Raw genomic sequence first — 24,523 nt, 5'->3', positions numbered from 1 at the left:
TGTGTGTGTTCTCTGCAGGTTCAGTGGGAAGGAGGACTATCTGGGCTTCATGAATGAGTTCCTGGAGATGGAGTGGGGCTCCATGCAGCAGTTCCTGTACGAGATCTCTAATCTGGAGTGTGTGAGTAACGCTGGGGCGTTCGAGGGCTACATAGACCTGGGCCGCGAGCTCTCCATCCTGCACAGTCTGCTGTGGGAGGTCATGGCCCAGCTGAGCAAGGTACGGCCCACTGCTCGTTTAGTTTACCAATAATTTTTAGATAAAAAGACGATAAAAACTCCATAATGAACAATGTTGAATAATCTGTATATGTATTGTTATGTATAAGATATTTTTATTTATTGTGAGGAACACTGAATGTGTTTTAGAGTGAACACATGTTCATATTGAGTCTAGATCTACAGTGAGATCATGTTCACACTCACTCCTGGGGCCGGTTTCACAAAGCTATTCAGACCAGTCTATAGTGTTAGACAAGTCTAAAATTTACTCATAGACTAGTCTAATGCAAGTTAGACTGTTTCACAAAGATAAAGACTGACTTAATTTAGACCAAACAAATTAGACACCTTACCCCCAGGCTAACTTAGGTCTAAGACTCTGTTACCTTGGCAACCAGCAGAAACAAACAGCCAAAAGAAAAGGGGAAAATGGCTCATAATTTGTGGTTTGCTGACGACGTTATGGAGAGCGCTATGAGAAGGGAAAGGGTTTTTAGGGAACGCAGTAACCTACTGGAAATTTAAATTTATAACTTGACTTTATTAGCATCATATCGAAGGCAATAAAGCAAAAGGAAAAACCAAACTGATTTATTTATAACAATCACCCGCTGTTACCTGTATTCTCATCTTGACTGTCTGGCTCTTCCTCTTGAAGTGGCGGCGGGGTGCTGCTGTCAGTGGCTGAGGGAACTCCGCCGGTTACATCAGTGTTGACGGCGCCACACACTCCACTTTCCCGTCCTCCGCTTATCCCCCAGAACATCGGCGACTGTCCACCATATATATTCATCACCATTTCAGTGGTGTCTTTAAGTTTCTCTTGGGGTCCTCCTCCCGTTCTTGGATATTTCCTCTTAAATATTTCCTTTTTGGCATCTTGCACCATGTTTTTGTATCTTTTCTGTACGTATTTAACGCTCCGCTCAACGGTCGGATTAATGCTGTTTACTGTCGCGGCAATCTTTTTCCAAATTAAAAATTTCTTCTTGTTACTACATTCTCCTCCGCTAAATTTCCCTAGTAAAATGTCCTTGTAACTATTATACTCCTCCAACAAACACATATTTTCTGCTGGGGTAAACTGAACTGACCGGTTAAATGCGCTTACTCGATCCGCCATGTTTTTTGTTTTGAAAAGTGTCTTATTTTACCCAGAATGCACTGCAGTGTAGTCCTACTTGAGATAGTCAGAGTCTTAAGTGCTTTGTGCAATGGTCTGAATTAGATGTCTATCTGAAGTCTGACTATCAACTATATCTAAGTCATAGTCAAAGTCTATCTTTGTGAAACCGGCCCCTGATCTCTGTCTCCATGGCAACACCAGAACTGTCACTCAATCAGGAGAAACAAAGTAACGAGAAAAACTAACTCAGATATTTCCTTCTAAATTAAACAGTAATGCGTTACTTTACTAGCTACTTAAAGTAATCTGATTATGTAAGTCACGTTACTTGTGATGCATAATATAATGCTTTACCAACACTGATATTGAAAATGTATTGACCTTTTCATTAACCCCTTAACTGTCACTCAAATTTTTGAACATTGACTTTGTAGTGCATGATCCAAACTTAAATTTTTATACTTCATGAATGAAAATATTTTGTAACATGATATTGATGTACCATTTACGTGGTAATGCAATGTCTGATTTTAAAATGAGTTTTAAAGGATGAATTTAGCAATTTTAAGTTTTCAGTCGATATATAATTTCTGATGATTTCTAATATGTGATAGAGAAAAAGGCAACAAAGAAGTATTTTTTTTTTAAACAAAGGTCAAAACTCCAGTTATAATTTAGTTTTTTGAGGGTGCACTCTTGTCATAAATTAATCGATTACTTTTCCTACATAATTTTTAACAAACAACATTGGAAAAATATATATTTGGGAGTCTTAGACCTTTCCAACAATATATAGTTTGTCAAGATTAGATTAGATTTAATTGTAATATAGTGAAGTAAATGTAGGCGTCCCACAGAGTGGACGGGTGACAGTTAACAGGTTAATGAATAAAAACAAGTTTGGACAGAGATCCAGAAGCACATTTGAACTGTAACGCTCACATCATAAGTTTGCATACACTTGCTGCACGTCTCATAAAACATTTAAAAAAAAATTAATGGAGACAGACAAAAAGTGACAAAAATAAACACCAGTGTACTGTACTGTACTGCATTCAGTTTTAAAGGAACAGCAGACTAATTTAATTATTGTCTTTGTTCTTATTGTTAATGAATCAACAAAAGAACGATCAAAGCACTCGCTGCTCTGGAATGAATCACTTTAGTAGCCCTAATAAGGATCTTATTTTCATTTATACAAATAAATGTCTGCTTGAAAGAAAGAAGGATGTTGTGTGCATGTTATATAACCATTGGTATTCAAAAGAGGACCATGTTCTTGTCTCTAGATCTCTATTGAGACAAAGATGTTATGTCAAAGCAGTTCAATCTGTGTCTATATTGTGTGTTCAGATGTTTTCTCCCTGTCTTTGGAAGTTTTAGAGAAATGTTTAATACATGTTTTCCACCCATTCAATTTAATCATCTATATCTAAATGTATGTGATTAAAACTGTCATTTTAGTCCTTAGACTAAAACTAAATAAACAATTTGCTGTCAAAGTTCATAGATCCAAACTCCTCCCCCTTCAGTGACAGTCACCTGTGAGATTCGCTCACATCAGTGAGAAAGTGTTTAATGGGGGGGGGGTTTCAATAAGTCTTGTGTAGTATCTTCTTCACTCTACTTCAAAAACTATGTCTGAAAAGAGTAATAGTTTATGTATTTGAGCTCTGGATTGCCGTCAATCAGCTGATATTGTCTTAAATAGTCTTCATCTTTTATGAGATGGGATTTTGACCAAATATATTCTATTTTGATTTTTGAAAAATGTTGCAACAAGATGGTGTGTGTGTGTGTGTGTGTGTGCATGCGTGTGTGTGCGTGTGTGTGTGTGCATGCGTGTGTGTGCGTGTGTGTGTGTGTGTGTGTTCAGGATGCCATCCTGAAGCTGGGGCCCTTGCCGCGGTTACTGAATGACATCAGCGTGGCGTTGAGGAACCCCCAGCTGCACCGTCAGGCCAGTCACCAGCCGCCCGAGCGTCACATGACCCGCCCGCCCTTCAGCCGCCTCGCCACCAGCGACTTCCAGAGCCTCATGATGAGAGACCTCAACAGGTCTCTGTCTGGACACAACCACAGCATCCCACACACTAACTATACGCACCATGCTGTTTGCTGGACGTGGTGTACAGTACACAATCATGACGGTTCGCTTTACCAAGGTTCATTGTTTATAAGCCTACGCAAACACTGGAGAATACGTCAGGATCTTTCTCAATATGCTGACGGTTCGGTGCGATTTCACAATAAACGTTCAAAACCTTCCTCCGAGTTTACAACGCTGATGTCCACGTATTCAGCAATTAACATTGCCTGTAGCATTTATTTCGTAAAGAATAGCCAAATATTTAAGATCAAGTGGACACTTGAATTAAATAATGTTTGATCGATATTAAACACTGATTAGATTGTGTGGTAAAGTGTAAAACAATCGTTAAAAATGTATGTTAGCTATCTTGTTTATGATGCATTATATATTTTAACTGGTTATTAACATATGTATTTTAAGTTAGGCTATTGTTCATTTAGGTCCATTTTTATCTCGGCAGAAAAAACTATTATCATTATCCGATCGACCGATTACTGAATTACCAAAATAATCATTGGTGACACTCTTAATGAGTGAATAGAAATGCCGTTCTCTAGTGAACTAACGAGCTGTGGACACTGATGCCTGCCTGAGGTCAGAGAAATGCTGCGTGACATTAAAGCGTTTTATTGACGTCTCTCTGCGTTTGAGACACCGATTGAATGAGGCATGAGATGTTCATTCATGTTTATTATCTGGTGTGTGTGTGTGTGTGTAGCTCTCTGGATGTCTCTTGTCTGCCGTCTCCCACGGCTGCTCTCTCTCATCCTGGACTGGCTGCGTTCTCCGAGCGAGATCTCCGTGCCAACAAAGACGTCTTCTACGTGACCCGCCCACCTCTCGCACGCTCAAGCCCCGCCTACTGCACCAGCAGCTCTGACATCACTGAACCAGACCCCAAGGTGCACACACACACACACACACACACACACACACACATACATACAGACACATAATTTTGCTGTGCATTATATATACACAAAAAACATACACACACACATATTATGTACAGTAAACAAAAAGGTTTCTTCTGAATGATTAATGGCGACTGATCAGTTGACAGCTCTGTTAATAACTGGTTGTTTGTGTGATGTACTCTAGCGTGTCCTGATAAGTGTGAGAAGCGTGTCTAACAGGATGTTGTGTTGTGTGCTGGGCTCCAGGAGACTGATGCAGGAGTGTGTGGTGTGTGTCTCGTCAGGTTCTCAGTGTGAATAAGAGTGTTTCTATGATGGACCTGCAGGACTCTCGCATCAACAGCGTGTCCAACCTGCACTCGGTGAACGACCTGCTGAACTCGTCTCAGGGGTCTCTGGCCGGCTTCGGCGCCCCTCTGAGGGCCGGAGGGCGTATGTCGGCCGGCTCCAGTATGTCGGGTGGTCTGCGTCTGAATCAGCTGGCCACAGACTCTCTGTCTCAGGCGGCTGCGATGCACGTGCCTCTGTCCTTCCAGAACCCTCTGTTCCACCTGGCGTCCGACGGGCCGCAGTACCACACGCCCCCCCCGCCGCTGCTGCTGCCGCCCGAGCCGGAGAACGGACACGTGCCGTCCTTCGCTCACAGCGGCTTCTCTCGCAGCGAGGACCTGTCGGCCCTGAGGACGCAGAACAGTCTGGTGCAGCCCAACATCGTGCACTCGCACAGCTACAGCGACGACTACACCCGCCACAACCAGGCCGACTACGCCCGCAGACAGCTCTCGCTGCAGATGCAGGTGACCCACGCCCTCGGTGCACGGCAGAACCCTACTTAGAGCTCTACTTCTGTACTGTGTGTAAGGGATTATCAACGGTTTGCTGGGCATAAAAGCTCTGTGTGTGTGTGTGTGTGTGTGTGTGTGCAGGAGAATCTCCAGCAGCAGGTTCTGATGGGCATGGCTCCACAGACAGCCACAGGCACCGGCACGCCCGCTTCTCTGGCCACGCCCCCCACCACCATCCATCCTGTCCGTCAGGCCTCCATGGCTCCGCCTCCTCCTCAGCGCATGAAGCCTCAGCCCTCCCACCAGCTGTCTGTCAGCTCGGCCGCCAACTCCACGCCCCCCAAGACACGCCCCCAGAGCGGGAACCTCCTCCAGTCCCCCGACTCCAGTTTCGGCGGGAGGCAGATGCCGAGGCAACAGCTGTCGGTGAAGGATAGCCCCGCCCCCGGCCTGCCACATCAGTCCAGCACGACCTCGGAGAGCCCCGCCCCTCAAGGCGGAGCCAATGAGAGCACAGAAAACACACCGAGCAACCAACCAGCAAAACCTGCACAGCAGAGCAACCAACAGCAGCTGCTCAAACCAACCGTGAACAAACAGGTCAACACACACACAGTCTGTCACACCTCCCATTTTGTTATGATTTCTTTAATTCTCTCCTGCTGTCATGAGCGTCATGTGTTCTCTGTGTCCGTGTGTTTCAGGGCTCGAAGTCTCCGTCCACTCTCAATCCTCCCTCAGCAGCATCCGAGCGTACGGTGGCCTGGGTGTCCAACATGCCACACCTGTCTGCGGACATCGAGAGTCTGCGTGTGGACCGCGAGGACTTCAAACTGAAGGAGCACTCCAAGAGCATGGACGAGTCCCGTCTGGACCGGGTCAGTACTGTAACGTGGGTCAAACAAACACCGCACAATTACAAACACACTGATGTTCAATCAAATCACTCTAAACTTATTATATTCAAATAGATATGTGACCAGCTCATATTTGACTTCAAAATCAGCTGAATCTCTTTTATATATATATATATATATATATATATATATATATATATATATATATATATTATTACACTCATAAAAATGTAATAATAATAAATAAAAAAAATCCTTTATGTAAAAATATTGAACATTTTATTTTGCATTAAGAAAATATGTGTTGGACCAAGAATCGTATTTTGTATTATTATTTTGGCATTATTAAATTATTTTCTTGATTAATTAAACTGTTATTTTTTTAAGATTAAAAAACAGCATTAAATTACCATTTAAAATTTTAAACTGGCAGCAAAACATACTTTTTTTATTGAAAGTGTTTTAAATTGTCAATAATAAAACTTCATAGAGCATTAAAAAATCAAAATGGCTTATTTTTTATATCTAAAAATAAACACTAGATATAAAAATAAATGTGTATTTTTATGTAAAATACTTAAAATTATAGTTTGCATAAAAAATGAAGACATTTTGCATTGTGACATTTTCATGATTATTTTCAGAATTATTCAGCATGACAGTAATAAGAATTAAGGAATAAATTAATTTAATTCTCATTAAAAATAATGTCAGTGCAACATAAATAATGATAACTTTATTTAAATAAAATGTTTTGAATAATTTACACATTTAAAAATGAATGCATTTATTTATGAAAAATATTATATTTTGCATAAAGAAAGCCAAAATCATAATGGCTTTATTAAGTTAGATTTCTGAACATGTTGGCAGCATTCACCCTCATGCTGATTTGATACTATGTTCTGTGCAGGTGCGTGAGTACGAGGAGGAGATCCACTCTCTGAAGGAGCGTCTGATGATGTCTCATCGTAAGCTGGAGGAGTACGAGCGGCGGCTGCATTCCCAGGAGCAGCAGACCAGTAAGATCCTGCTGCAGTACCAGAGCCGGCTGGACGACAGCGAGAGACGCCTGCGCCAGCAGCAGGTGGAGAAGGACTCGCAGATCAAGGGCATCATCAACAGGTCAGACGCATGCCACACGCTCAAAACTCTGTCCCTACCATTACCAGAGCACCCTGGGAATGTGTGTGTGTGTGTTGCAGGTTGATGGTGGTGGAGGATGAGCTGAGGGGAAGTGGAATGCCTGACCTCAAAACCAGAATATTCACAGAACAGGTCTGTCACACAACAACCATCTGTAACCTTCATGGCACTCCAGCAGAGTGAGCTGCTGTGTGACGTCATCACATCTGTCGTGTGTGTGTGTGATAGTGAGGAGAGGAAGTGAGCCGAGCTGTGCGGTGTGAACCATGTGACCCAACACTAAACATTTCTGTGTAGACAACCTCACGGATCATAAAAAAGAGATGTGCAGCTTGTTGTCACGTAAAGCCCAATAGCTGTATGTTGTTTACAGTAACATGAGATTATTCTAGAGTCGATCTGCTGTGCATCACAGGTGTGTGTGTGTGTGTGTGTGTGTGTGTCATTTGTTTCTCACTAGCTCTGAATAATACATCTAATTCAGTCAGAAGCTATAGTCTTAATCTGCTTACTATCATCAGTTGAAATATAGTAATAACTTTCCAGTAACTACAGTGATAAACAGACAACTGTAGTGATAACTATACTCATAACTATAACAGTAACTATAAAGATAACTATTACAGTAATACAGATAACTCTAACATACAAACAAAAATATTGTTTTCATGTGGCTCAGTGGTAGAGCATTGCGTTAGCGGCGCAAAAGGTCGTGGGTTCAGTTCCCAGGGACCACACATGCTGGTTAAAAACGTATAGCCTGAATGCACTGTAAGACGCTTTGGATAAATGTGTCTGATAAATGCATAAATTAAATTAATAAAATAACAGTAACTATACTGATAACTAAAATAGTAACTATACCAATAACAGTAACTATACCGGTAACTACAATAATAACTATACCGTTAACCATAACTGTAACTATACCGATAACTAAAACAGTAACTGTACCGATAACTATAATAATAACTATACCGATAACCATAACTATAACAGTAACTATGCTGTTAACTATAAGAGTAACTGTACGGATAACTACGATAATAAATATACCGATAACTATAACAGTAACTGTACCAATAACTATAATAACTGTACCGATAACTATAACAGAAACTATACCCTTCACTATAACCGTAACTATACCGTTAACTATAACAGTAACTGTACCAATAACTATAATAATAACTGTACCGATAACTATAACAGAAACTATACCCTTCACTATAACAGTAACTATACCGTTAACTATAACAGTAACTGTACCGATAACTATAACATTAAATGTACCAATAACTATAATAATAACTGTACCGATAACTATAACAGAAACTATACCCTTCACTATAACAGTAACTATACCGTTAACTACAACAATAACTATACCGATAACCATAACTGTAACTACACCGATAACTATAACAGTAACTGTACCGATAACTATAATAATAACTGTAATTATAACTATAACAGTAACTATGCTGTGAACTATAAGAGTAACTGTATGGATAACTACGATAATAAATATACCGATAACTATAACAGTAACTGTACCAATAACTATAATAACTGTACCGATAACTATAACAGAAACTATACCCTTCACTATAACAGTAACTATACCGTTAACTATAACAGTAACTGTACCAATGACTATAATAATAACTGTACCGATAACTATAACAGAAACTATACCCTTCACTATAACAGTAACTATACCGTTAACTATAACAGTAACTGTACCGATAACTATAATAATAACTATACCGATAACCGTAATTATAACTATAACAGTAACTATGCTGTTAACTATAAGAGTAACTGTATGGATAACTACGATAATAAATATACCGATAACTATAACAGTAACTGTACCAATAACTATAATAACTGTACCGATAACTATAACAGAAACTATACCCTTCACTATAACAGTAACTATACCGTTAACTATAACAGTAACTGTACCGATAACTATAACAATAACTGTACCGTTAACTATAATAATAACTGTACCGATAACTATAACAGTAACTGTACCGATAACTATAACAGTAACTGTACCGATAACTATAATAATAACTATACCGATAACCGTAATTATAACTATAACAGTAACTATGCTGTTAACTATAAGAGTAACTGTATGGATAACTACGATAATAAATATACCGATAACTATAACAGTAACTGTACCAATAACTATAATAATAACTGTACCGATAACTATAACAGAAACTATACCCTTCACTATAACAGTAACTATACCGTTAACTATAACAGTAACTGTACCGATAACTATAATAATAACTATACCGATAACCGTAATTATAACTATAACAGTAACTATGCTGTTAACTATAAGAGTAACTGTATGGATAACTACGATAATAAATATACCGATAACTATAACAGTAACTGTACCAATAACTATAATAACTGTACCGATAACTATAACAGAAACTATACCCTTCACTATAACAGTAACTATACCGTTAACTATAACAGTAACTGTACCGATAACTATAACAATAACTGTACCGTTAACTATAATAATAACTGTACCGATAACTATAACAGTAACTGTACCGATAACTATAATAACTGTACCGATAACTATAACAGTACCTGTACCGATAACTATAATAATAACTGTACCGATAACTATAACAGAAACTGTACTGATAACAATAACAGTAACTATACTGATAACAATAGCTGTACCAATAATAGTAACTGTACCAATAACTATAATAATAACTGTACTGATAACTATCATAATAACTATACTGATAACTATAACATGAACTATCGTAACACTGTAATAACGAATTATTCTGATAACTGTAATTACAGTTTACCAATAACTACAGTAATAAATAATGTCACCCATGATGCAATGATAACAATAGTAATAACTATAACAATAACCATATTAGTAACTAAAAGATGACCATTGTGGTTACAATAACAATAAGTACATCAATTACTAAAATGGTAACTATAGTGATTACTGTATTGATAACTATACCAGCATCCAAACCAACGTATGATAGTCTCTGTCTCTTTAAATGCTCGAGCTCTTTAAAGCAGGATGAATTCCGATTGGCTATCAATTGCTCTGAAAGTGATTCCAATGATATCGTTCCTGTGAGTCATTATCATCAGAGCCATTATTAAAGCTGTAATTATGGTTGTTTGTGTGAATGGGCCTTTACAGTGGAATGACATGTAACATTGTGCAGTGTTTCGTTGTGCCGCCCAGCTCAGCCCTTTCTTCAGCTGAACAGCAGGAACCGTTCACGCCGTGCATCTCCATGTGATCACCTTCAAAAGTTCCATCCACTTGAGTTTATTTTAAATGTATGATGAATATTGACTGAGTTCTTGCTGTTGTGATGAACTGGAGTGTTTTAACGGGTCGGGTCACTGATTCTCAGCTTCTGTTTCTCCCTCAGCCGATTTATGGTGCCCACTCTGGAACATGATTGGCCCGCGCAGGACTAGCGGACCTGTGATTGGTTGAACCTCAACCCAGGAGTGTCTGATGATTGGCTGAGAGAGAAGAGAGAGGCGGAGCCTGAGCAGGACGACCAACTCCAACTGGACAAACTCTCTCTCTCTCTCTTTCTCTCTCACACACGCTGAGTGTATATATGTGTATATAAGTGATATATAACTATATATTCCTCAGGTGTGTCTCTCTCTCTCTCCTGCTGTCTTTCTCTCTTTCTTCTGAATTTTTTGAGCCAAATGGACGACAATCAGCATCTTGAGGCCGAAACAATCACACCGATAGCACAAAGAAAATCAACGCAGAAGGACGGACGGAGAGAGAGAGATGACTTTATACTCTCTCGTTCTCTTCCCATCATCCCCTGCCTCTCTCTCTCTCTCTCTTTACTGCAGGAGTGTGTTGTATATGTGTGTGTGTGTGTGTGTGTGTGTTTGATCGGTTGCAGCCTCAACTTCCTAATAATGACTCAATAATGAATCTTTTTTTTTTTTTCAAATGATGTTTTGAGGGACTTGATTACTTCTGAGCCAATCAGACGCCGGCATGCCGCTCAGAACCCCGCCCATTCCTGTCCCGAGCTGGGGGGCGGGATCTCCTCTCCGTGCCTAAAGAGCTCCTTCTAGAACGACTGGTCGAAAAGAGACTAGACGAAGTTTGTTCCATGATCACACGTTTGCTCATCTCTGACAGAGACGGTCATGTGACTCGCTCGCTCTGCATGATGGGACCAAGAGAGGACGAGCGGTTTGCTGTTCCTGGGATGTGGAGAGCGAGCGGATTGGTTTAGTGCTGGTGTGTGTTTGTGCCTAACGCCCAGATGACGAGGTTCAAGGTTTGGATCATCACTGAAGCTCTCTTCAGACCCTAGTGAGCCGCCGATGCTTCACACATCCCACAATGCTCTGAGACACGCTGGAGAGTCTAAATGTGTAGGATACTGATACCTTATTATTATTCAGTATCTCCAGCTTATATTTAAACTTAACTTCAAATTGAAATTGTGATAAATATATTACTATTGTACAATAGACAGAACTTCAGAAAGTAATAATTCAATCATTAAAACTTATCCTAGAATTGTTATTGTTTACAATACATCTCATTTTGCGGCACAAGATAAAAGGAATTATTCATTTTCGATTGATGAATTAAAAGATTAAAAGGGCTTATGTCCTATAATGTTTTTTGATACTAAATTTGTATTAAATCATAATTGCATTTTCTAAGGCCTTATTATTAAAATTATATTTAACCATTAAAATAGAATCACAGAAAAACATCAAAAGGCCCTGTTATTGTTAAAACTAATTCAATTTATTGGATTTATATCTTAATCATTAAAGCATAATTAAGAAAATTTAAACGGGACCAAATATAATTTATTAAACCGATTAATTGAAAAAATTAATTGAAAAATGAAACCGATTTTAAAGTTGCCTTTGATTAATTAAAGTGTTAATGTGTTTCTTTGTGCTGTTGGGAGCGTTCTCATCCTATATTATTATTATTGTTATTATATTTTTAACCAGGTTAGCATGAGATGTTGACAGAAACTCCATAACTGTGCTTCCCTACGAATGTCTCTAAACAGTATTTGATCGGACTGGTGTGATTTTCTGCTGCTTTGAGTCTGTGAGGAGCTTTAGTCGTCAGTGCGGCTCACTGGGTTTGAGAACACACACACACACACACACACACAGCGCTGAGGTCGGCTGCTGATTTCTGTACATAGATTTACCGATGGAAAGTTTCTCTCATTTTAAGTGGGTTGAGTTTTTCTCTTTTCTTGGTGTTCGATGGATGATACTCATATACTCCAGCAGCTGCTCGCTGGGGCTTTAGTCGATTACTTTAGTCTTTACTCACTTTTTCTGTTACAAGTATTACTTTTGTCTGCATTTCAGGTACTTCTAGTTCTAATGATAATGATACAGTGTTTCTGTGCCTACAGTTCCCATACTGAGCTCTGATTGGCTGAACACGAGCGGTCACATTTACACATGTTGCCATACAGACGTCGATTCGTTAGCTAATGGACCGGTTCTGTTTCGATACGTCACTTCTCACCACTTCTGGCGCGGTGTTGCGCTCACATCAGCTAGCGTTTGTGTGTAGGGTCAGTAATGCTACGACAGATCGCGATCGTGTGTAGCACGCTAGCTGAGTTTCTGTCTTCATGAAGAAACGAACGGTCCTCGCCGCAGGACCCAGCCGCCAATTTAGCCATAGACACGGACAAGCCATAGCATTGACCTTTGACCCTCCGGCCCGGTTCAGGAGCGTAGGATGTATATATTTCTATATGTACCGATGGAAATATCCTCGAATGCGCGAGAGATTTGTTGATTCTAGAGTGGAGCATCTCTGAATATGGAGTGATGTTTTGAATGTTCATATTATTATTATTATAAAGATATTATATTCAAATATGATTATTATTGTAATTATGAATTTGATTTTATTGACAATGATTGATAAACAGATATGTCTTTCTTTTTGTGAATATGGAGAAGTTTACATTTTTCTGGGGAAATAATACAAACTTTAAATATTTCAACAAACATAAATAAATATATACCTGCTTAACAGAAGCGCTTTGATTTGTGAGTGTTGTTCTGTGCGTATCTCAAACACAGATTACACTAGCTATTGAACAGCTCTTATTTAGGGTTATGTGTAATTCTTTCAAGACAGCCTTCAGTTTTTGTGTCAGGTTCCTGGTACTGAACCATTTGTTATCGACTTAAAGAGCTGCATAGTGTACCTTTAGCTGATTTGATGGAAAACTTTCTGTGCTTTCTTTACAGGTTTTTTCATCAAAACATCATAGCAGAGCTACTAGTCTTACCCAGTTCCAAATTTGAACAGTTGTCACTGTACCAATCTGTTTTTATGAACTCTTAAACTTGGCATATTTGACAGTAATTGCACCATCAGCCCATTTCTACAGGCTACTTTCCTCTGTTTCCTTTGAGGGTGCATGAAAGCAGATATAAGTGCTTCACACAAGCACTACTGATCTAATAAATTCCCAATTTTATGATGGTTTTACTTGTGCAATCTTGTTTTATGAACACCTGAACTTTGCATAATCAACAACAGACGCGTATCATCAGCCCAGTTTGCAGTGCATGTTCTTGGCTCTCTTTGAGAGTGCATTAAAGCAGACACAAGGGCTTCATACTAGGGCAACTACTCTACTTAAATCCTTATTTTGGGCTGGTTTTACTTTATCTTCAGCCCTTGAACATGGAGGCATTTATCGCCCCATCGGCCCAAATCACTGGCTACCCTGGAGTGTGCATTTAAGTGGATATTCAGACTTTGTAGTAGGTCAGCTGCTCGAATTAAATTCCAATTTGAGGCTGTTTTTTACTTTATCAGTAATGTTGTATAGCAGTAGAGTTGACAGTGCATAAAGACGCTGTAATGAAGAAAGCCACTTAGCTTGAATTTGCTTCGAGGTTGAGTGAAGTGAAAACAAGATCTTCAATGGCTCTAATGAGATCCAAATTTTGGGCAGTGTTTAATTCAGCAGTCTATTTTAAGGCCCCTTGACATGTGGAAATCAATGTGCTTATTGCACCATCAGCCCACTTTGCAGCAATTTGTCTCCAAGCGCTTTGAGGTTGCATTAAAACGGTCTACTGCTCTAATGATATCCCAATATTGAGCCATTTTTACTTCATCAGTCTCCATCTATGGGCTCTTGAACAGATGCACTTCCTCTCCGCTCGAGGGTGCAGTAAAGCAGACACAGGTGCTTCATAATAAGTGCTAATGACATTTTGGGCAGTTTTTGTATGGACCCTTGAACTAATGACAACACTACAATGCACTTATTTCACTTTCATCCCAATTTGCTACAGCTCTATTAAAATCCCAGTTAGTACATCTGATAGTACAGCACTACAACAAAGTTTCTTTGCTTGTTTTAACGCACCCTCAAAGGGTTTCGAGGAATCTCGCTTTGAAATGAGCTGAAGGCACAATATCAGTGTGTATATCTGTGTGGAACTTCACAAGACATTTAAAAAATGGAACAAACTTGGGAATTCCCAACATAAGGCCCTTTCTTAAAGCAGTTCAAACTGAGCAGTGACACTGATCTGCTGACCAGAAATAATAAAGTGATTGGACTGTAATGTGATGATAAGAGCAGACAGAGGCGCCAGTGTTCCCGAGCAGATCAGCAAAGCATCATGGGACAGACGACAGACGGATGTTTGACTGGAAACTTCTAATCTGGCGTCTGATCTGTCAGACAAACATAAAACCCAAACCAGTTTAATCTCAAAAGACACGGATCTGAAGATGAGCGGGGATTTTATGAATTATGCACAAGGACTTTCCACAAATATGACAGAAGCATGGGTTCTTGTTAAAAAAAGAATAATAATTAGAAAAAAATTAGGCACGCATTAATCAGGTGTGTTAACCTGTTCAGATTGAGCGATTTCTTCAGAATAATGATTAATGTTTGCATATTTGAACTTATTGAAGCTGGTCATGACCTCTGAGGACGGTTTTAAAGGGACAGACAGACTGACTGTTGATGTTTGTGTTTACTGAACACACCTCACGCTGTGTGTGTGTGTGTGTGTGTGTGTGTGTGAGTGTGTGAGAGAGAGAGAGAGGGACTCCAGTGAATGTGTTCATTCAGCCTGTTGTTTTTCTGCTCTAAGCTGATTTACTGGACCTGATTGAGAGCAAGTTTATATACTGTAGATTAAAACATGAGCGAATCACGACACCAGCACAAAGAGAACTGATGGAGGTTATATGGCGGATGTGTCTTTCAGTAATATTACCATCCTTGGGAAATATGAGGGAAAAATAAACGTCTTTGCTGTTTATCCTCTTACTTGACATACTCAGAGAAATACAACAAAGTGAAATTAGAGGCAAAGAGAAATATTAAATGATTTCCCCTTGTATTCTGAGACATTTGAGGATAAATAGTAAAACTAAAAAAGATAGTTAATAAGGAAAGCATTGAATCAAACCAATCACTTCAAGGAGACTTTTATGCTTTTGGCAGACATTTCTTACAAAAATTGCAAAACCAATTCATTTTAAAAAGACAGACATTAAGATGATTTCCAGAAATCTAAAGTAAATGGTTCATTTAAAAGTAAAAAAAACTAAAAACAGTAAACAATAGTGTTTAAACAAATGAATGTAGTCATTCTTAAACTAGTACATTTCAAACTGTCTTTAGAACAATAAAAATACATTTTTTAATTTATGCAAAAAACAAAAGACAGACATGAGATGCTTCATGAACTCTGAAACACTGATTCATTAGAGTTCAAGAGAGTCAGAATCTTAAACGAATGATCAAACCACTTTTATCAATTGATTATTTATGCTAATAAAACAGCAGTGCATGATGGGACGTTATTGCTCTGAATTAGATTGCATAAAGCTGTTATTTAAGCCAGTAAATACATAAATGCATAGATTTTCCACAGCGAACACACCGTTTGCATCAACAGATTTGCACAGCTTTCGTATCTAAAAGCTTCATCAGCAAAATATAATCATGTACAAACACATGCAACCGATGCAGACATTCACACAATCCTGAGATGCAGCACATTCAATATTTCCTTTAATACACAGAATACATTAAAAAATCACGTCAGGATTTATTGAACATGATTGGACCTTCTCAACCTGAGATCTTTTATGTCCAGTTAAAGCTTCATTATTGCTCATTTTCTCTGGTTTATAAATGCTATTAATGTGATCGGAGCGTCTCACACATGCATTCATGCAGCTCATGCTAAAATTATCTGATTTAAAGCCTCGAAACCTTAAAAAAGCTCATCTCAAACTGAATTACTGCAAACTTGATCATCAGGAATCTAATTAAATCACAGTGGCATCCATATGACAATTAAATTCAATCAGTTTTTTACTTTACATAAGCGTAAAAATACTATAATGCATTCGCAGATACTAAGGAGACATGCCAAGTTCACATACTTGTTTCTCTCTCTCTCCCTAAACAAAAAAGATGCTAGAGCAAGTTATTCTGCTCTTAACTGTGTCTTCCGTGTCAGAATGTCTGTGTGGCTCCGCCCACTGCCAGTTCAACCAATAGGATTTCAACACTCCACTTGGTGGAGAACACAATGCATGGTGCCATGGAAACCAGCTATTTTTTTATTTTGTGTTTAACTAACCTCTCTTATCTTACCCTCATGCGGAAGCTCATGGGGGCACCTCAAACATCTCAAGTTCTCAGATCAGCTTCATGGTGAACCTCCCCGTCTCCATCGTTGTCCGTCCGCCTCCGGACGCCGTCGCTGCGCTGCGTGGCACGAAGTCGATCGTCGCCGTGTGTTTGATCTGTCCTTTGCTCTGACTCCAGAAAAACATGAAGACGAAGCAGACAGCCACCGAGCTCAGGAACAGAAGGAACCCCATGGTGACCGCGATCACCAGCGTCTTCACGTCGAATGGAAACGGCTGCGATCCGTTGACCGCCGCCTGCCCGGACGCGAAGCTCCATCCTTCCAGAAAGAACGAGCCGGAGCGGTTGCGAGCGGACGCTGGAAGCCCTCGCACACGCAGGCTCACCGAGACGCTGTCATTCCCCGCCGCGTTCGAAGCGATGCACAGGTAATACCCGCTATCCAGCACTTGTGCGTAGCGCACTTCCAGGGTCCCATTAGCGAGCGTGCGAATCCGACCCGAGCTGGTAAGAACAGAGCGTTTGGGATTCAGCCAAATAATCGATGGCGCCGGATCACCATTCGCTGCGCAGAAGAACAAAACCGTATGTCCTTCGTCCGTCCGAACATCCTGCGGCTTCCGAGTCAGAATGCGAGCTTGTCTGCATGTAAACAGCCTGGGAATCTCCGCCTCTGTGAAGTCAGCGAACGTCTGGCCTTGCACCTGCACAGGTGTTGCACACGCCGGCGCACGTCCTTCATAGCGAAGCCACGGACGTCTGCGCATCGCCCAAAGAAGCCGGCAATCGCACGCCAACGGGTTCCCGTCCAACCCAAGGACCTCTAAAGCAGCGACCGAATGAAACGCAGACTCCTCCAGCGTCGCCAGACGGTTCTCCGACACGTCGAGGAACCGGAGAAACGCAAGGTTGTGGAAAGCGCCAGGCTCTATTCGTAGAAGCCCTGTACCGACTAGATGCAGCTCTTGGAGTCGTAGCAAATCCCCAAGAAGGTTGGAAAGGATAATAGTGATTGGGTTGTACGATAAATCCAGGTATCGCAAGTAGACGAGGTGATGCAGAGGAGAATACGGTGCGGCGCTCAGATTGCAGTGGCTCAGTGTTAGCGATGTGAGATTGAGTCCAAACAGGCTGTTAGCGGCTAACGAGTCCAACCAGGGACAATGGGAAACGTCAAGATCACGCAAACGTCCCAACTGGCGGAAGGAGTTGTTGGGAAGCGTTGTGAGTCCGAGTCGGCACAAACGCAGCCGGATGATTCCGGAGAGCCGTGAAAACGCTTCGATCGGCACTGATGTCAAGTTGCATCTGTCCAGGTTCAGCTCCTGTAGACCGGAGAGACCGTCGAAAGCGCGGTTTGAGATAAACACCAGATCGTTCTCACTGGCTTCCAGCTTCTGGAGAGACGGCATCTCGCCGAACGTATCGTCCAGGAGCACCAAGATCTCGTTCCAGCTGATGTCCAGGAGCTGAACGCCGCGGAGGCCGGAGAAGGCTCCCACTGGGATGATCTTTATATGGTTGTGGGATAAATTCAGTGCAACGAGATTCTGCAAACCGGCGAAGGCTTCGACTTCGATCGCTGTTAGTGCGTTATCGCTGAGGTCCAGCTCGCGTAACTGCGTCAGGCCTGAGAACTGCCCCCTTGAGAGAGTCTTTAAGAGGTTGTTGGTTAGGTCAAGCGTCAGGGTGTTGTCAGGAACACTCGCGGGAACAGAAGACAGTTTTCTTGATGAACAGTTCGCTATCAGGAGCTTTGGCAAACAATCGCAGCGTTGAGCGCAGGGCTCTGATAAAGCCACGCCCACTACCCACTGGAGGACCACCCACCAGTACAGCCTCCTCCAATCAGCAGCCACACACATCTGGAGACCCGCCTACAGGGGAAAGAGCACAGATCTAAAACAAAAACATAAAAATATTTAAACATTTAAAAAACAACCATCTCGTCAAGGCAACATTTGTCATTTTTATTTAGTTTATCATAATCTACTAAAATAACTAAAACTGAAATACAAATATTAAAAACTGTATATTAGTAATTAGTTAAAACACAACAAAATTACTAAAACATTACTATTAAAAGGAAAAACAGAAAAAGTATACAATTTTTAGATCGTAATATACTAAAATTACATGTTTGAAAGAATATAATATATATATTGTTAAGTTGTTTCCTTATAAAACGTAGTATTGAATACAGCAGGAGAATCCTAAAAATATTTCTAAAAAGTGATGTGAGACACTGAAAACAGCTATATATTCTTGTTATATAGTCTTTTTAATTAACATAATTTATATAATATTTTATATTACAATATGTATTATTTTAATATTATAAAACTAAATAATTTTTAGTATTAATATTTTAATCCATCATTCAATTAATATCTTGAATATATAAACACTTAGTCTATGTCTAGATATGAACACCAACAATTAAAAATGTTATAAAAATATTATTGTAGTGATGCAACGTTTCTACAGCACACACACACACACATTAGTGCTGTTACATGATTAATCACGATTAATCGCATCCAAAATAAGTTTTTGTTTACATAATATATATTATGTGTATATATAGACACACTCATATAGTATATATTACAAACAGTAAATATCTAAATATATTTAATATAAACTTTTTCCTTAAATATATACATGCATGTGTGTCAAATTATAATTGCATTATTTTATACTTGTATCCATTCTAACCATGTCTACAGCCTAAAAATATCACGTATGTCACAAATCACACATCTTTGCAAACACTCACCAGCTGGAGCTGCTCCTCATTACCAACAATTACTAAAGAAAGTCTCGCTGATCGCCCGCTCACTGCCTACAGAGAGAGAGAGAGGAGAGAAGGAGACAGAGAGGGAGAGAGAGAGGAGAGAGAGAGAAGAGAGGGAGAGAGAGAGAGAGAGAGAGAGAGAGAGAGAGAAGAGAGGGAGAGAGAGAGAGAGAGTGTGTGTGTGTTATTATCATGTCTGTGAACGCGTCATGAGTTTGAGATCGTGATGTGATGAGTGTCGCAGTGACCCTCCTCAGAGGTCAGAGTTGTTCTGGCGGTTAGGATCTGTTGTTTCCTCTGAAGGTGTGTGTGTGTGTGTGTGTGTGTGTGCAGGAGGAACAGATGTGTCTCTGTGGGATCGTCCGGGAATCCTAGCAGCATCTTTGCATAACCAAATGTTGGCAGTGTTGAACTCATCGAAGCCACAACAAAACATGGAGCGCTGCCAGACACACAGCTTGTGTGTGTGTGTGTGTGTGTGAGAGAGAGAGAGAGTGCATGAGTGTTTCAAGTTGAAGTTGAGCTTTATACTCATTCTTCTACATGTGTGGACATAAAGTATCACAGGACCACGGTGCGACATAAATACAGACACACAACAATGAAGTAAAACAGAATAAACCTATACACAACTAACCTACTGACAGATTTTGATTATAAATATACTATATATAAATGATTACCTATACATAGACTGTGTGTGTGTATGTGTCAGTGTGTGTGTGTCTGTGTCTGTGTGTGTGAAGGAGCTGAGATCAGAGTGCAGGACAGTGTATTATTCTGCAGCATATGTGTTGTGAGTGTGTTTAATGCATGAGCGGGGTCTAATCTGCTCAGTAACAGAGGATCTAGTGTTGGTCTGTCTGTTTGTTTACTGCAGCATGTTTGGTTTCAGTCTGTTAAGTCTTTAAAAGTGCTCAAGAGGCTTTAAACTGCATGCCTTTAAAAGACCATCGACAGACCCGCTGGACACACAGAACTCGCTCGGAGTGAGATTTACTCATTAACACTAACGACACACTTCTAACTCTCCCATGCACATGTGTTTCTGACCCTAACAGTCATTCATACTCATGCATTGGTAGATGCTTTTATCCAAAGCAACTCACATTGCATGCACCGTTTCTTTTTTATTTTCATGTAAAGTTCATGCAATCCTCGCACTGTTTCAGCATTAGTAATATAAGAACTAAAAGTGATATAATAGGCATATTAAAACTAATTACTATAAAACTAAATCTATTAAAATAAAAATCTTTAAGTTAAACAAATTCCAACTGAAATAATATATGTATTTAAACTTTTATTTATTTTTGCCAAGGCACATTTTTTTTATTTTCATTCATTTGAAAAATAACTAAATCCTAAACTGGAATAAAACATACAAACATATTTAAATTATATTAAAAATAAAATATTAAAAATATTAAATTATTAAAAATAAAAAAATACTGACAAAAACAACAAAATTGCTAAAATAAAAAAAGACAGAAATTATAAAATACATAAAAATAAACTATTAACAATGTTTATTTAACAGTCTGTTGCAATACTGAATTTCCAGTGAATGCATGAACTGATTATATAGGATATTATATATTACTTTGAATGCAGTGTAAACTGAGTTTGAATAAAAGCTACTTCCAAATGCATGATTGTAAATGAGTTTTGAAAATCTTTTTTTATAAAGATTTTCAAAATAATATATGTTTATATACATATATTATTTCAGTTGGAATTTGTTTAACTTAAAGATTATATATTACCTCCATGTATTGATTTTGTTATGCCACAGATTTAATAAAATGGCATTTCTTCAGAGAAATCTCTAACATGAACCGTTGTTTTATTATAGCTACATATTTTATTGCTCAAAAGTCTAAAAAAGGGTTTATTAAAGTATTTGATGTAATGCATCATTTAATAAAATTTTATAATTTAATATTTTTGAGCGTTTGTTATTTTATCATCGAGACACTATTATAGTTTTTATGAATTTGTATAAATTAGTTTCTATTTTGAATATTTTTCATTTGATGTGTTTTGGTTTGTTGGATTTAATTTGTTGTGTTTTGTCAATGTAATGAATGTTTTCAGTAAAGTTTATGTTGTGTCAGTCTTGGTGAACTATAATAGCCCTGATCACAGTCTCTGTGAAGGACACAATGGTGCTGTGGCTCAGTTCCAGTCTGACGCACAGGATTCTGGGAAGGAATGGATCCGTCTCGGAGGACACTCGATCCTCCAGCTCTGATCAGATCATCAGTCACTCAGCACAGGTGCCTTAATATACTAGTGCTCTGTTATTACACACTCGATTTGTGATTAATATACTAAAGAAGTGTGTGTGTGTGTGTGTGTGTGTGGAGCACTAAAGCAGTCATCAGTGTCACAGATATATATTTGTAGAAATAGACAACAATACATTGTATGAGTCACAATTATTGATTTTTCTTTCATGCCAAAAATCATTAGGATATTAAGTAAAGATCATGTTCATGAAGATATTTAGTAAATCTCCTACCGTAAATATATAATAACTTAATGTTTGATTAGTAATATGCATTGCTAAGAACTTAATCTGAACAACTTTAAAGATGATTTTCTCAATATTTAGATTTTTTTGCTCCCTCAGATTCCAGATTTTTAAATATTGTCCTCCGAACAAACCAGACATCACTGAGAGATTATGTAGTTTTTTTGGTCCAGTATATACACATAAGCACTAGATATTTAAGTGCACTATTTACATATGTTAAAAACGGAAATGATAGTAAACTGTACAGAAACTAAGAAATTTTAATCGTATAGTGCAAGCAAACACTGTGTGAATGAGTGTGTGCGCGCGTGCGTGTGTGCCTGTGAATTAGTGTGTGTGTGTGTGTGTGTGTGGAAAATAAAGCCCCATTTTGGGGGATTTTTTTGTCATTGAGAGATTATTTTCAGGATTTGCCCCCTGGTTTTCTCATCACAGTAATTAATAAAAACCTCTCTCAATCTGTCTGAGAATATTTCTATAGAGAGAATTAAACTCTGTATAAGAAACACACGAGGTTCATTCAGAACTGTTCTTCACATACCTTTCCAACTACTTTATAATGAATTAAATTAATTACTTTCAGAAAACTCCAAAATTGAGCTTTTAAATCCACTAATAATAGTTCAATATCAACATTTAGTAATTCATTCATTTACATTACAGCAAGATTTTGAGGCAAATGTGCTCATGTGTTATTATTATCACAACGCTAGAAGCATTTCATATCAAATATTGTTGCTAAAAACAAGCTTTCTTACACAGCCCGTGTGTTGTGTTTGAGTTGAGCTCATGTGTGTATTAATGATTATCTCCTCACCTGCTGCCAGACTCCACAGGTGCGTCCACCGGAGACTCCATCACACCCGAGAAAACTCCATCAGTCCAGAGAGAACTCCATCAAAGTGAAGACAAATACTGGAAATATCCGCGTTCATGTGCGCGCCGCTCCTCAGCATCGGCTGCGCAGTCACGAGCGCTGCGGGGGCACGCGGCGGGATTAGTTACGCGAGCACGAGCGCGGACGGGAGCCAGGACCGCGCATTACTTCAGCCACGGAGGGAGAGGAAGCACAAATCTGCCGATTTAACGCTACTTTAATAAATAAATAAATAAATACACAGAAATAAATAAATGGGGTGATGGTGAAATCGAGGTCTCGTGCCCGCGGGCGCCTGGAGTTTCCCTCAACAACAGAAGCAAGATATTGATTACAGTAACAGTACAACACGAGTACAGAAAGATTATCTGGTTATATCAGAGAGTGTGTGATCAGCAGTGTGTGTGTGTGTGTGTGTTCACAAGGATAGTAAAACCAGTCAGTTTTGACCTTGTGGTGACATTTTTAGGTCCCCGTGAGGAAACAAGCTTATAAATCATACAGAATTAAGTGTTTTAAAAATAAAATATTCCAAGTCCAGAGTCGGTTATAGACACATTTGATCTGATCATCTTAAATGAGTCATGGGTCTGAGATTGGAGATTAATCCTAATAAACATGCTACAATTAAAAACATTAGATTAAATGACATTGTAAAACCGTGTATTTCATCATTTCAGCAGCGTTTACGTCAGGACTGTGGTGACAATTACTTATCTCACCTACATAGTGTACCACGGGTGGTTCTAGGGTGAGTGGAGATCCGAATGTATGTATGTCCAGAAAAATCCATGTATGTGACTTTTTATTTTAATAAATCAGAAAGATTTACCTTGTTTAAAATATACAAAAACAAAAACAAATTTAATACATTTGCTTTTTGCAAACAAAAATTAAGAATTGCAAAACAAATGAAACAGCGCGACAGCAATGATTTTGCAATTCCATGGTCATATCTATTAATTTATTTGCAACGCTGCTTTTATTTTGTGTTTCAGTCTAGTTTGAGCTTGCGATACCATTTTCCCTTTGCGCTTCACTTTTCTGCACGTCTCTCTGTTTTGACGTGGGGGCGGAGTCAATGGACGGGGGCGTGTACAACATGCCTCCATGAAAGTGACGTCATCGGCCCGAGACGCAGCTCACTGATCCAGGTCCTGTCATGATGAGCAGAGACTTTCGAGTGGATCGTTTATTTTGATTCAGTAGCATTAAAACATTCATGTTTTCGTTTTATTTACTTTATTAACAAATGTATGTGTATTAGCAGCGTTTGCTCAAGTTAAAAAAGTTGTTAACATGAACATCTGCTGTTTATCTCTCTTGATGTGCACACTTTTATAGCATTATGTGTATTGGGATCGCAAATCATTTGAGTCAGTTCGGGAGTTCGTGGCGGGTTCGCGAATCATTTGAGTCAGTTCGGGAGTTCATAGCGGGTTC

General features: G+C 39.2%; 2 protein-coding genes across 4 annotated transcripts in view; one reads left to right on the top strand and one right to left on the bottom strand.

The window, feature by feature from the left end:
* LOC113119730 (ras/Rap GTPase-activating protein SynGAP-like) overlaps positions 1-11,782 on the top strand; it is a 28,952-nt gene extending 17,170 nt beyond the window's left edge. Inside the window, exons 10-18 of one of the 2 annotated variants that reach the window (XM_026289357.1) lie at positions 19-220; positions 3,225-3,406; positions 4,159-4,342; positions 4,684-5,154; positions 5,284-5,742; positions 5,847-6,020; positions 6,913-7,124; positions 7,205-7,277; positions 10,607-11,782. In XM_026289357.1, the coding sequence (XP_026145142.1) occupies positions 19-220; positions 3,225-3,406; positions 4,159-4,342; positions 4,684-5,154; positions 5,284-5,742; positions 5,847-6,020; positions 6,913-7,124; positions 7,205-7,277; positions 10,607-10,636 (1,987 nt within the window). In that variant the 3' untranslated portion in view covers positions 10,637-11,782. Of the gene's footprint in view, positions 1-18; positions 221-3,224; positions 3,407-4,158; positions 4,343-4,641; positions 5,155-5,283; positions 5,743-5,846; positions 6,021-6,912; positions 7,125-7,204; positions 7,278-10,606 lie in introns of both variants that reach the window. The other variant, XM_026289356.1, reaches the window with a different exon arrangement.
* A 3,737-nt stretch (positions 11,783-15,519) lies between these two features.
* On the bottom strand, positions 15,520-23,077 carry LOC113119749 (leucine-rich repeat and immunoglobulin-like domain-containing nogo receptor-interacting protein 1). Of its 2 annotated transcripts, none has more exons than XM_026289392.1 (3): positions 23,021-23,077; positions 19,647-19,712; positions 15,520-18,744 (listed from the first exon to the last, which is right to left on the bottom strand). In XM_026289392.1, exon 3 carries the CDS (start codon positions 18,730-18,732, stop codon positions 16,915-16,917), a length of 1,818 nt encoding a protein of 605 aa, XP_026145177.1. In that variant the 5' UTR covers positions 18,733-18,744; positions 19,647-19,712; positions 23,021-23,077; the 3' UTR covers positions 15,520-16,914. The 2 variants fall into 2 exon arrangements, with proteins under 2 accessions (XP_026145177.1, XP_026145176.1); XM_026289391.1 differs by having other exon boundaries at positions 15,520-18,766; positions 23,021-23,035.
* Between the last annotated feature and the right edge of the window lie 1,446 nt (positions 23,078-24,523).

The sequence above is a fragment of the Carassius auratus genome, chromosome 19 (assembly GCF_003368295.1).
Source record: "Carassius auratus strain Wakin chromosome 19, ASM336829v1, whole genome shotgun sequence".
In the NCBI taxonomy this organism is placed as follows: Eukaryota; Metazoa; Chordata; class Actinopteri; order Cypriniformes; family Cyprinidae; genus Carassius; species Carassius auratus.
Note: the sequence above shows the minus strand (reverse complement) of the source record. Positions and strands in the feature narration are given on the sequence as shown.